Consider the following 14,586-nt stretch of genomic DNA (forward strand, 5'->3'; position numbering starts at 1 on the left):
ATGCCTGAAAGCCAAAGTGGTAAAAGTGAGAAACATGTTACAACTTCTAAGGGTTCTGAAGTTATGAAAGAACAACATGTTGAAGTTCCTAAAGAGCCAGAGGTGCAAAGTGTTGAAAAGCGTGAAGATGAGGTTCAAATGAATGTTAATGATGATGATTATGTTGAAGTTAGAGATGCTACACCATCACCACCACCAACAGATCAAGCTATTCCAGAAATCGGTGAATCTTCTCAGCAAAAGAAAACAACACTTCCAGATTTATTTGAAGGTTTTCCTAACATAAGAGGTGAACTCAAAGACGATTTTATTCTTGGTGATGAGTTCGACATGTTTCATGATGGGTCTGTAAAAGCTTTGGAGAAGAAAGTAAGTATACTTGAGAAAGAAAAAGCTAAAGCAGAAGCTGATCGTGACGAGTTAAAGAAACAACTTGAAGAGTTGATAATAGAAAATGCAGAAATAAAGAAAGTCATGATCAAACAAGCTAAGAAGTTAAAGAAAATGGAAGATGATGTTAGTGATAACGCACAGCTATTTGAGCTATTATCTGCAGACTTTGCTGAGATGGAGGTGAAGAATAAGAAGCTGAATGATATCACCAAAACGCTGAATCAAATGATAAATGAATTACATGAAGCGTCAGCGAATGAGTTCAATACAATGAAGCTTGAGATGGGAGCAATGAAAGCTGATAAAGCAGTAAAAGACGAGCAACTGAACATGTTATACACTGTAATGGAAAGTCATTTGGGCATAAATGTTCAAGATATATACAACAATCTGGAGATTCAAAGAGTTGAAGAGCGAAGGATAGAAAGAGAAAGGAGGTTAGATGAAGAAGCTACACAAAGAAAGAAAATTGTTATTGTTGAGACTCAAGAAGCTGGTGGATCTTCGAGTCAAGCTGATGTTGAAATGGTTGATGCTGAAGAAGATCCTAAGGGATTTGTGCTTGTTGGTGAATCTTCTCTATCTTTCAGTTATGATGATATCATTAGCCGTGTGGTAGTAGAACAACGAAGGAGAAAGGCGAAAGAACCTCAGATGTTATTGTTAAAATGGAAAGAAGATGAGATAGTAAAAGAGGATGAAGAGGAAGAAGTAAAGTTAGATGATGATTTGTTTGATATAGACAACTATCAAGAAGGTAATGAAGATGATGATGATCAAGGCTAGTCTAGGTTGCTGATTGTAAATCCTAATGTTCAACAAAGAATAGAAGATTTCATGAATGACGAGGTTCATGAACATGAAGAGGATCAACATCAAGAGTCTTCTTCATCAGGAAAACAACACGTCGACAAGGTATTCCTCACACAACCCACTGTCATATATTTGCAAGCTAGGTTTGAGGGGGAGCTAGAGGTACCCAGGTCTAGAGCAGAGATGTTAGAGGAGTTGGGGTTGGATGATGGGAAGTTTAAATTCGATATAGAAGATGAAATACCTTCGTCACCTGAGAAAGAGTATGAGTTTAAGTACGCCCAAGAAGCTGATAATTATAATGATGTGCTTGTTGAAGAAGCATCTGATTCGTCTGATGAAGAAACGGATTTTCACTATGCTGGTGTTGATGAAACGTTTCTTTCCTTTGCTGAGATTTTCAAAGATCAAAACGAAGATGAAGTCAGGAGAAAGATTGTAGAAAAGATAACCACTGAAGGTGTTATGAAAACTATACCTAGAGAGAATCTTGCTGAAGAGAGGAAGAAGTGGTTTAGGGTGATGCCAAAGGAAAGGAAGTTTAGAAGGCCACTACATTACTTCATATATGATGCAAATATTTCATGGGGTGACATCTTGTCTTGGGGCTATCTAGAAGATCTGCAAGTTTATGCAATAAGACGAGAGCAAGGGGTTCAATACTTTGAGTTTTTACCTGATATCAAAACCCTCCCATGGTGGAATGTTGATGAACTTGTGCAGACGAAGAACATAAAGCAGTTTTACAATGGTTTGGAGGTTAAGCAGCATGATCAACATCTATGGGATTATGTGAAGCAGCAATCAAAGGAAAGATACCCAGATTGGAAGCCTCAATTCCCTAAGCAGATTGTTACTATTTTGGAGAATGGTGAGAAAGACATTACTTTGGATATCAAACCACCAAGGTGCTTAAAGAACTTGCCTCTACGAGCCATGGAACAAGATTTTTATGAGGATTTTCAAGGGTGGTTATACAATGAAAGCACAGCAGAAGCAGTGATCTCGTTGTTTGACAAGTCCACAGGGAAGTCTCGAAGGATCAGCATATTGGATCCCACGTGGCTTGTTAACTGCTCAAAGAAAGATATAGATTGCTTGTTCTACAAGAAGATTGTGTACGAGAAGCGCGACAAAGTTCAAGCGATGCGGTATCAAAAGATTGTGGATGTGTGCTTCGCGAAAGAAATCAACTCTGGGAGGTATTGGAAGACTAAATGGAGAGATCTAGAGATTGATGAGTTTTTGAAGAGATACAACCGCAACCAGAAGTTTAAAGTAATTGCTGAGAAAGCTGCAAGGTTGGGAAGGTACAAGCTTATGAGACCACCTCCAACTGACCAGACACCAATCGAAAAGGAAGAAAACAAGATTCCACGTTGGGATAGGAAGCGCGATGGTGATCCAGAGTACAGAAAGTACTTGAATGAAGTTGGGAGGCCACTCAGAAGAAAGATGCTGGAAGAAAAAGCAGAACAGAGGAGGCAAAGGGCAAAGGAACGAAGACGCAAGAGAAAAGATTACAGACTATGCTGGAAGGAACTACAGCTACATCCAAGGGGGAGTCTGTTAGTTCATATGTATGTAGCTTCCGTCAGCATTGAGTCTTATTTTGTACTTTGTATGTATTTTGTGTTTATGTATGTAAATGTATGTATGTTTGTGTAACGACAACTCAGGGAACAATGATGTATTGTAAAAGTGAAGTCCGACGGTTGACTGATGTCATCCGATCGGATGGCCATCCGATCAGATGGGTCATCCGATTGGATGACCATCCGATCGGATCACCACCCGATCGGACGAAACTTAAAGCCTCCCTGATGTTGCCTATAAATAGCTAGCTTGTGTTAGTGTTAGAAGACTTTTGGCTGAACTTGTAAAGAACCTCTGCCAGTCTGAGATTCTACCGGAGCTATTGTACTTTCACATCAATCTAATAGATATCAGACGGATTTAATCGTTGAATGAGTTGTTGTTGATTCTCTGACTTGATCAGTGGATTCCGCACATTGATTGAGATCGATTCCGACCACGTTCCAGACGAACAGATCCTGACAAACCAGCCTAACATCTTTGTGCGTCAAGGAAGTAAGCGGGACAACGATTTTCAAGAAGTCAACTATAAATCGACGGTAATAACCCGCCAATCTGAGGAATGAACGAACATCGGATGGTGATTTTGGAGTAACCCAACTCTTAACAGCTTTGATCTTTGCGGGGTCGACGTGATACCTTGACTATTAATGATGTGACCGAGGAATTGAACCTCCTCTAGCCGAAATTCATTCTTGGAGAACTTGGCATAGAGTCGATTCCCTTGGAGTAACTCGAGAACCAAACGTAGATGTTGTGTGTGTTCGGTTTTCGACTTCGAATAGATAAGGATATCATCGATGAACACGATGACGAAGAGGTCAAGAAATGGTTTGCACACAGGGTTCATCAAATCCATGAAAATCGCAGGTGCATTGTTTAAACCAAAGGGCATTACGAAGAATTCATAATGACCATAGCGAGTTCGAAAGGCGGTTTTCGGAATATCTTCCTCCTGAATGCGTAACTGGTGGTAACCTGAGCGTAAATCGATCTTCGAAAAACATGTGGCACCTTGCAGTTGATCAAACAAGTCATCGATTCAGGGCAGGGGATAGCGATTCTTGATTGTCAGCTTATTCAACTCCCTATAGTCGATGCACATCCGGAACGACCCATCCTTCTTTTTCACGAAAAGGACTGGTGCGCCCCAAGGAGAGGTGCTAGGGAGAATAAAGCCTTTGTCAAGTAATTCCTGGAGTTGACTAGAGAGTTCGCGCATTTTGGACGGAGCGAGGCGATAAGGAGATTTAGCAACAGAGTTGGCACCAGGAATGAGGTCAATACGAAAATCAATATCACGACTCGACGGTAAACTAGGTAGATCATCAGGAAAGACATTTGGAAATTCACGAACAACAGGCACCTTATCGATTGCCTTAACTTCCTTTGTCTCCGCTACTACCACGTGAGCCAAGAAAGCTTGGTATTGCTTGCGGAGATACTTGCTAGCCTGGACACACGACATGAGTTGGAGTTTCTTCAACGCGACTTCACCATAGACACACAATAAATCACCATTAGTGAGCGAGAAGCGAATCATCTTATCGAAATAAACAACTTCAGCACGATTCCCACGAAGAAAATCCATGCCTACTATGACGTCAAAACTACTGAGCTGCATCGGGATAAGGTCGATAGGAAAGATGTGATTGTTGAGTATGAGAGTACAATCACGAAGAACAGAATTGACAGCGACGGTTCTTCCAGTGGCAACTTCAACATCGAATGACGAGGGGAGATGGGCGTGCTTACGATTAAGGAGCTTTTCGAATTCTAACGACACAAAACAGTTATTGGCTCCAGTATCAAATAAACACGAAGCATATATACCATTCACAAGGAACGTACCATTAACCACATTATTGTCGACCTAAACTTGACAGACGTTGATGTTGAAAGTGCGTCCACGTGCTGCTTGTTGCTGTTGTTATTGCTAGGCCTGCTGCTGTTGTGGCTCTTGCTTCACCACTCGATTCGGGCACATGTTTGTAAAGTGGTTGGGATCACCATATGCAAAGCAAGCTCTAGCGTGGATTGCGGGTGTAGGATCCGTTGGCTGGCCCTGTGGAGCAGCAAGTAGAGCTTGTTGAGCAGGAGCTGGAGCTGGAGCTTGACGTGGACCTGTACGGCAGTTGGCGGTGAAATGGCCGTACATGTTGCAATGCACACTGTATCTGCAGGCGATTCCCACTGGGTGGTGATAGGTACAAGTAGGGCAAGCCGGGTGAGGACCAGTGTAAGCATGCTTGGCCAGCGGTGCTTGAGTAACCGGTGCCCCTACTTGGCGGTGTTGAGGTTGCTGCTAAGCTGGTACAGCTTGGAGTGGGGCAGCAGTGGTGACAGCGCAACTTTTGCTACTATTATTGTTGTTCTTCCTCTTGCGACGAGAGGACTTTGATGACTGTGGAGCGGCGGCGGTTTCAGTGGTTGCGGTGGCGGTAGCTTGATGCAGACTCTTCGAAGCTTTATCCCAATACCCAGCTTTGACTCGCTTGTCGTTGATCTCAGCGGCGAGTAGAAAAGTTTCCTCGATGGTTGACGTCTTGGCAGCTTGAACGAAATCAGCCACACAATCTGGAAGAGCACGGATATACTTTTTGATGGCGATTTCGGGAGTAGAGACTTGCCCAGGGCAGATTATGCTGAGCTGCTTGAAGCGAGCAGTCAAAGCGGCGTTTTCACCATCCTTTTGCTTCAGATGCCAGAACTCATCCTCCAACTTTTGGAGCTCATGGGGAGGGCAGAACTCTTTCATCATCAGGTCCTTCAACTCATCTCACGTCAATCCATAAGCTGCGTCATTTCCTCTCATGTTTCTCCGTCCACCAGTCTAAAGCGCGAGACCGGAAGACGCCGGTGGCGTTAACAGTTCGGAGATTATCAAGACAGTTGCTCTGACGCAAGGTGACTTCAATCGAATCGAACCATCGAAACATGGTCGTAGGACCATCTTCTCCGGTAAATTCCTTTGGACCGCAAGCTTTAAACTGTTTGAAGCTAAAAGCAGACTTTGGCGAATCGGTCCTGGACTCTTCAGACGATTTTCTAGTGTTTTCGTTCAATTCACTGACGATCTGGGGGATGATTTTCACTATCTGCTAAGCTACCAGAAAGGCGATGCGGTTGTCATCGTGATTACGGCGCGCTGATCAGGAGTGAACCGATCCAAATGACGACATTGTCTGCAACAGACATCGGCATAGGATTCAAAACGCTATTTTGATTAATCCTATCATGGTCTAGCGAAACACCCAAAAGCTACTTCATATAAAGCACAAGAACACCTCTACACATAGGCACATAATCACAGAAATACAGAAGCACAAATGGCACATAAGACACATAGAAGCATGTAAGCACGTAAGGCACAGAAGCACATTAAGCAGTCAGAACACAGAAACCTATCCTTCAAAGTACGCGCGCTCGAGAATAGCAGTTGCAATTAGCGAGTATCATAGCATGCGATCATCCACAAGTAGCAACGACTTATTAGCGCGTTGAGATAGATGTGTAGTGCGATTTATGTGTGTTGATCAAAGCGAGTAGCAAAAAGCGTATAAATCACCAAAACCCAAACATGTAAATAGGTAAAACCACGTAAAACACTGGAAATTTCACATAAACGACAAATATCAGAGTCAGCAGTTGCAGGCTCAGAATCGAAACACATAAAATCAGCGATTGTGAGCTTGAAATCGAAAATAGATTGTCTAAGGCTAGACAGACATTGACTACCCAAAGTGATCCGACTATTCTCAATGACTACAAGTATATGTTTTGGCCTAATAGACTGTGCTCTATCACCGACACGCGGTGAATGGCACGCATCCTTCTAGTTATTTACGCAACTCGGGTTGTTGGATTCCATCGAGACTTTGGTGAGAGTTTTGTAAAACCAACATAGAGAGCGGAACGTGTCATCAAGGTTCGGGTTTCACCCCTAACTTAGCGACTGTGTTCCTGTTTGTGTGATAGAGTTATGGGATTGAAGGAGAAATCTGCGTCGAAGTACGGATTTCACTACTGATTCAACGCAAATTCTCATGTTGATGGTGAAAATGCGGGGCGAACAAGCGATCTAATCGAAAGTTTGCGGTTTTCACACCTAATCTCGATCCAATCGCTGGTTTATTTTCAAAAAAAGTGCAGTGCGACTACCTTAGGAAAGGTAGTGTGATAGTATAGCGTGGGTGCGAGTCGATCGAGAAATAGCAATAGGCTCGTACGGAACCCCTAACGGGTTCGCACAAGGCGGTCTGTTGGTACTTAGACTATACACTAGACCGTTTCTAAGACATCGACCCGGACTAGGTCGAGTCTTGCCTAATTCCCTATAGTTATGGCTCTGATACCAATCTGTCACACCCCAACTGATGGCGGAATCATCGGGGCGCGGCACTAAGCGAAACAGATTGTTCAAGAGATTCCACAACAACTATTTAATTACCAAATCCTTAATGTTAATATCCCATACTACTAACAGATAAAGTAAAAATAGTTATTACAGATAATTGTCTCAAAAACAAGCAAACTGTTCCGACAACTCCGATTTTTATTAAGTTGGTTTCTAGACTCCACCCTAGCTTGATTCCAGCAAATACCAAGCAAGCATCCTAGCATCTTAAGCACCTGTCACATACGTTAAAATACGGTCAATACACATAGTGTAAAGGTGAGCATACAGGTTTGATAATAGTAATAAAGTTTGAAATCTTTTACGCATAACCAGCATGTAACATGTACAAAGTGAAGGCAAGCAGGTTATCGACGGAGAAATATGCACAGACGTGACTGAGAGTTATAGAATACGTAACACATATCCCCACTGGGACACGTGAAGTAAAGCCCTTAACAACCCCTGTCCACGACAGGTGCTGAGTCCAAACTATAGTACTATCGTTGCTAAGGTGTCAGGCAACAATCACTGTGTAAACATAACATAACATACAAGCATTCATCGAATAACATGGAACATGCAATAACGATCAGCGTATGAATAGTGTTTGCGTTGTGTGTCGATTGTGATTTGAATAAGTAACGTATGTAACACCCAAAAGTGCGTAAAGCAAAAAGGGTTCGAGTATACTCACAGATTGTGTTTAAGTAAATAAACACTCTCTTGGATTGAAGGGAGCGCTGAGAGGTTACCCTGAACAGTTAACGATAGCGTAAACGATAAGCGACACGTAAAACAGTGCAAAGTATCGAGTGGCAACCCGATCAGATGGCTATCTGATCGGTTGACCATTCGATTGGATGTCAATCCGTTCGGATGGTCATCCGATCGGATGGCCATTCGATTGGATTGACATTGTTTGGTAAGGATGTGTTTGTGTATGATGGCTTTGAAGTTTTTGTTGTAGCATTTTGAAAACAGAGAAATATCTCTACCCTTCAGGTCGATCGATTGAACGGTCGTTCGATCGGATAGCGATCCGATTGGTATGACACTTAGTGAGAACAAGTTCACAGCAGGATTGTCACTCGATCGGATAACCTAACTACTATATCTAACATACAATCACTATAAATAACCTGCGTTTAGCGTTTGCGATTATGTTGCGATTGCGTTTCGATTAATCACCACAAACATAAAGTAAACATGCACAAGTAACACATAAGTAACACACACACGTAAAATAATATTCAGAATCTATCCATCAAAGCGCGAATGCAATTGAGATGCGATAAGCAATAAAGCGATAAGCATGCGATAAATAGCGATTAAACCTCGATTATTAACAAGTACTCCACATAATACAACTAATGCAATAAAATAAATAGATTAACTACAAGTCAAAGAAGTCAAAACAGGAGTTGAGCAAGGAGTGACAGATCGCATTTAGCAATCTTTTCTTCCTTTGACTGCAATCCTGACTTTGACTTTGACTTTTGTAACACGGGGTGTTACATGGTAGGCCCCTCTATTGAAGGTGACACTACCCTCGGCTAAGTGGTTTGAGTCAGCAGGGATACAATCCCAAGTAGTCAGTTTAATGTATTAATAGTGGTTTACATATGAGGGGATCAGGCCATCCGCACCCCCGCCATCCAATATCAGTGGGTATTGAAGGAGGTCCTAGTAAGCTTGACCCAGGTCCTTGTTGGATCTATACACTGAACAAGCCAAGAACCTTACTAAACCATTCCCTTAACCCCCGACCAGGTAGCCAACATACCTCTATATAGACCGTAAAGATATGAATGATGTAAATCTTTTACTTTATATAGACAGTAAAGCAATGCCAAGACACCATGGACAAATGATAAAGAAAAATCACCTTCAACATAAGAAACTAGTTATTAAAGTCATTATTACAAAACTAAATAAAAAGTGCTAAAAGATTAAAAATCAAAAGTAATACATAAAAGACTTGTCTTCACCAAGTGATGTAAGAGACTTAGCCAAACATGGCCTTTGATTGACAAGAACTCTTACGGTCAATCTTGGATCCCGAGACTACTACACACTCTAAAGGTGGATGATGGTGGTGGGTGTTGGTGGTGTAGTGGTGGTGGAGTGGTGGCAAAGTAGGAGAGTAGTGGTTTGCCAAGGGATGCCTTTGAAGTGAGCCACGCACCCCTATTTATAGCCTGAGCAGAAGCCCGGCCACGGCCTCGTGTCCAGCGGACACTCCCCCGTGGCCATCTCTTTCTCTTCCTTTATTAATTGCATTTATCAGCATAGGGCTCCACATGGCCCGTGGTCGCTGGGCACGGCCCCGTGGGCAGAAATGTATTTGTACTACCAAGATTTTGCAAGATTCTGTGTATCTTAGCGTTGACCACGCCCCGTGCTGAGCTGGGCACGCCCCCGTGGTGGGCGTAGAAGCTTCCACAGCTTTCTCCTTTCTGCAGACACCTAACCACACCCCCGTGTCCAGTGGGCACGGCCCGTGGTCAGTCTTCTGTTTCTTGTTTTTGCTCTTGGGGATGCTGCCGAGGGGTCGGGCATGTCACGTTTATTCCTTTTCTTTGTATTTATGTTGGTTGTTGCTGTTTATTTGTTCCTTTTGCTCGTTTAAGCTCATTTGGTCCTGTAAATTCAAAAGGAAGACAAAAACAAGCTTTATCCAACATTAGTACTAACAAAGGGTTAGTTTTATGCCTCATTTAATGTAATTTATATGTTGCATTTTGCACACATCAGTCTACAGAACTTTGACTTTGTGTAAGCTTGATCATTTACGAATCCTGTATATTCCAATCTTAACCAGAATCCCTTGCATAGTCGTTCCGAACCAATAATGGGATCTTCATCTTTATCCTTTAGATCTAGCACTCTTCTCACATCACCTACTGTGATCTTCACTGGTAAATCAACGTCTTTGTCATTCTAGTCCTTGATTCTCACTGCTGAGTGCATTGCCTTCTCGTCCTCCAAGTGGTGTGCAACAATCCAAAAAAATCTAACGTGTGATCCATAACACTTATGCCTATCAATCAATGCCTTAAAGATCCTACTATCCTTTAAGAACGGCACTATGTCTTTAAACGGTTCAATGTTTGGATAGTTCTCATCCAAAACACAACATATATTGTGTTTGTTATGAAAGTCAGAGGCCCTTGCCTGCAAAATTTTCATTATCAGGATATGCACATTTATCGAGACACATAGTACACAGTGAAAATTTTCAACACTTGAAAAAATTTCTAACACTTTTACACTATGCACTCCATTCGAATGACAAGTTGTCGAATGGCCATCCGACCGGATGGTCATCCACTCGGATGGTTATGGTCCGAATGGCAAATGGTTTGAATAGCAAATGGTCCGAATGACCATTCGACCGGATGGCAAAATCAGAAATGTCCATGATCCGGATGGTCATTCGACCGGATGACAAAATAATCAAGATTGTGACATGGTCCGGATTGTCATCCGCTCGGATGGTCATCCGCTCAGATGGACATCCGAGTGAAAACAAAGATGAACACTCAACAACATTCAAACACATCAATTCAAATTTTTCAAGTTTTTGTAAAATTGAACTCAATTTCTCTTAAATATATCGCCGATTAAGATTACCCTATGTTCATTTTTTCAAAAAAAAAGGTCTAATTTTCCCTAGATCAAACAAAAAGCATGTCGGTTGTTCACCTTGTAGAGTGGATCTAAGTTCAAATCTAAGCACGTTTTGATGAAATTGGAACGATAAACACTTAAATCTAATGCCGATACACCTAGATCGATGATCAATTTCCACAAAAATCCACAAACAAAGCCTAGATCTAAGTCTATCCACTGTCGGCAGTTTCAAACGTCAAACAAAAGTATAAAACGTTGAAATCAGGGATACTTACCTTCACCATAATGAATGTTGTGCAAACCAACAAGCCTAGGAAAGAAATCCGGCAAAGTAACGGCTCAGAAACACAAAATGAATTAAGAGAAAAATTTAGCAGAGTGTCGAATGGCTATATGATCGAATGAGATGAATTCTGATCGAATGGCTATATATAGGCATGACATCCATTCGGATGGCCATCCGGTTGGATGATTCTCCAACCAACTTTTTAAATTTTCAAATTTTTCAATTTTTATCAGTTTTTAGCATCCACTCAAGTATCCAGGTCCAAGTTAATGACCCTGGTTACTCGATTTGTCGACCAAGTCCCGTTAATGACCTTGGTTGACCGGATTCGAACCAACTGACATTTTTTAAACAATTTTCAACTTTTTCTGAAAAATAAAAGTTTCAAATTAATGAACTTGTTTGACATTTTAAGTTTCCCAAACCTTCAGATAAGCCCAACCCAGTCGTTCAGCAAACTTTCTCTGCATCGCATCTGAGATTCTGAAGATCAGCTCTCCACAATGGTTTGTCAAAACTAAAGTAGAAATAAAATCTTATTGTATTTTAGAAAGTTTATGTCAAAACACACTGAAAATCTTTTTGGGTTTAAGCTAAAATGAAATAACAGGAAACTATTTACAAACATATTTTTGTGAGCTATGTTAGAGGATCATATCAGCTACCGACGTGTCACTAGCACCGTTGAGCTTATATTTCACATTAAGTTTTAAATGATTCACCTAGATTTTTCGATATACTGATCCACTTAAATTCTCACACAGATTTCAACTGATTCAGGATACAGATTTAGTGTTTTAAAGAACTTAACTTATTCGCGTGTCCCACCTCAGAATATAGTCTCGTATCCAGATTCCCTATATTCAGTTTTACAGGTGAATATACCATAATGATATCTATTTTCTAGGTAGTGTGAGACAATGAGAGCTCAGGTTAGAACTTCCGTTCAGACGGAGAGATGATGGCTCGACTTTAGGGTGTGTCCCACTTAGGGATCTTCTTTACAACAGCACTTGATTCGTATCTTTCGATATTTATCAATTTTTATGCTGAGGGAAAGCTTTATATTTAAAGCGCATAAAGTATTATACGAGGACTAGGCTATTGCTTCCGTAAAATCCGAAGTCCTGGTATAATACCCCAGAGTAAGTATATAGACCTCGTATCTCAAAAACATGCAATCTTTTAAACAAGATTTCAGGGTTACCTATATATCCGAGAGATGTTCGCCACGAATAAGAAAGATATATATTTAGGTTTATATCCCAAATACAGCTTACTAAATGTGTAAAAACCTATCGACACATCATCAGTGAGATCATTTAACGCTTTTTAACATTACAAATTCTTAGCGTACCATGACAGTCTAGCTGATATACTATCATTTCCTCTTTTTACACAAACTCTTTTTGGGTTTTCTATTGTTTTTTACATTTAGAAATTTCTATTGTTTTTGTATTTTTACATTTGTTAATGTTTTTGGATTTTCTATATAAAACTATCTCCCCCTAAATACTAAAACATATAAAAAGGTGACAAACCAGAGCAGATTGCTTCCCAACGTCCTCTGCTTTGGATTGTTCATCAACGCCAACAACAACTCCCCCTAACGACAAAAGCTTCATACCGTTTAGTTTTAACAAATAATGAAAACATGATTTATCAAACGGTTTTGTGTGCAAGTCATCTTTTTGTTCGTCGGTGTGGATTTTTCAGTTCTAATCAACTTCTTCTCGTAACAATCACGGATGAAGTGATGTCGAATATCAATATGTTTTGTTTTAGCATGATGTACCGGGTTTTTAGTTATGTTGATTGCTGCCTCATTATCTACAAAAATAGGAGTAGTAGGGAATTGCAAACTGTAATCCCTCATCTGCAATTGTATCCACAGAATCTGAGAGCAGCAACTGCTTGCTGAAACATACTCTGCTTCACACGTTGAGAGTGCGACGGTAGTCTGCTTCTTACATTGCCAAGTCACCAGACGTGGTCCGAAAAACTGGCATCCTGCTGTTGTCGACTTTGAATTCAGTTTGCAGCATCCGAAATCAGAGTCAGAGTAACCTTCCAGTCTGAAATCACCGTCTTTTGGATACCACAACCCCAAGCTTGGAGTTCCTCTCAGGTAACGTTGAATCCGCCTAACAATGACCATGTGTGAGGCTCTAGGACTTGACTGATAACGGGCCGCGAGGCAGGTCGGGTACATTATATCGGGCCTAGATGCAGTGAGGTACATTAACGAACCAATCATTGAGCGGTAAAGCGTTTCATCGACCTTCTCTCCCGTGAGATCAGGGTTGATACTGCAACTAGTTGCTAATGGGGTGGACATAGGTGCAGTCTCTGACATACTGAATTTCTCCAGAACATCGTGGACACACTTTGTTTGATGTATGAAGATCCCCTCCGGTAGTTGATCGACTTGTAGCCCAAGGAAAAACTTCATCTCACCCATTGACGACATCTCGAATATCTGCTTCATCACGTTCTCGAATTCTTTGCAGAGTTCCTCGTTTGTGGACCCGAAAATAATTCCATCAACAGATATTTGCACGATCAGAAGATGTCCAGCGACTTCCTTTGTGAGAAGAGTGGCATCTATCTTTCCTCGAATAAAGCCGTTGGAAAGCAAGTGTTGAAAGGGTGTCTCATACCAGGCTCTCGGGGCTTGGTGCAATCCATACAATGCTTTGTCCAAGAGGTAGATTTTATCTTTGTGAATCGGATCGGTGAAGCCCGGTGGCTGACCGACATAAACCTCCTCTTTCACTTTTCCGTACAGGAACGCCGACTTAACATCCAGTTGATAGACTTTAAACCCTTTCCATGAAGCGAATGCGGGAAAAATACTGATAGCTTCTAGTCTGGAAACTGAAGCATAAACTGCTGTGAAGTTTATTCCTTCCTGTTGACTGAAGCCCTGAACAACTAGGCGAGCTTTGTTGCGAACTATCACGCCTCGATCATCCCGCTTGAATTTAAACACCCATTTCGTGTTAATCTTTCTATGACCATCAGGAAGATCCACCAGCTTCCACATGTAACGCCCTGCGTGCCTAAACTTTAGGCTTTTGGCAAGTTTGGTCCTGGACTTTACCTATTGTCAGTTTTAGTCCTTAATCTACGTAATATTGATACTCTTGTTACTTGTGAAACTTTGTGAGTCTATATGATGCTAGAATCTTGATTCTTGATACTTAAACTACGATTCTTGATGCTTAACTCTAGATTCTTGATACTTGATACTTGGAAACTATGATTCTATGAGACTTGATTCTATGATCCTTGATACTTAATCCTAGACTCTTGACTCTTGATACTTATTTAGTGTTTGACTCTTGAGACTCGTGAAACTTGATTCTTGGTTGAACGAGAGACTGGAGTCTTGTCACTGGCGGAATCTATGAAACTTAGAAACTTTTGTGTTTATGATGTAATCTAGTTATGTGATACTTTTACC

The 14,586-nt window shown here is 41.3% G+C and overlaps 1 protein-coding gene across 1 annotated transcript; it reads left to right on the plus strand.

Annotated features, from left to right (window-relative positions):
* Positions 1–1,179, plus strand: LOC110881887 (glutamic acid-rich protein-like). The gene has a single exon (XM_022130030.1). It carries the CDS (start codon positions 1–3, stop codon positions 1,177–1,179), a length of 1,179 nt encoding a protein of 392 aa, XP_021985722.1.
* The last annotated feature ends 13,407 nt before the right edge of the window (positions 1,180–14,586 follow it).

This window comes from Helianthus annuus, chromosome 10, assembly GCF_002127325.2.
Source record: "Helianthus annuus cultivar XRQ/B chromosome 10, HanXRQr2.0-SUNRISE, whole genome shotgun sequence".
In the NCBI taxonomy this organism is placed as follows: Eukaryota; Viridiplantae; Streptophyta; class Magnoliopsida; order Asterales; family Asteraceae; genus Helianthus; species Helianthus annuus.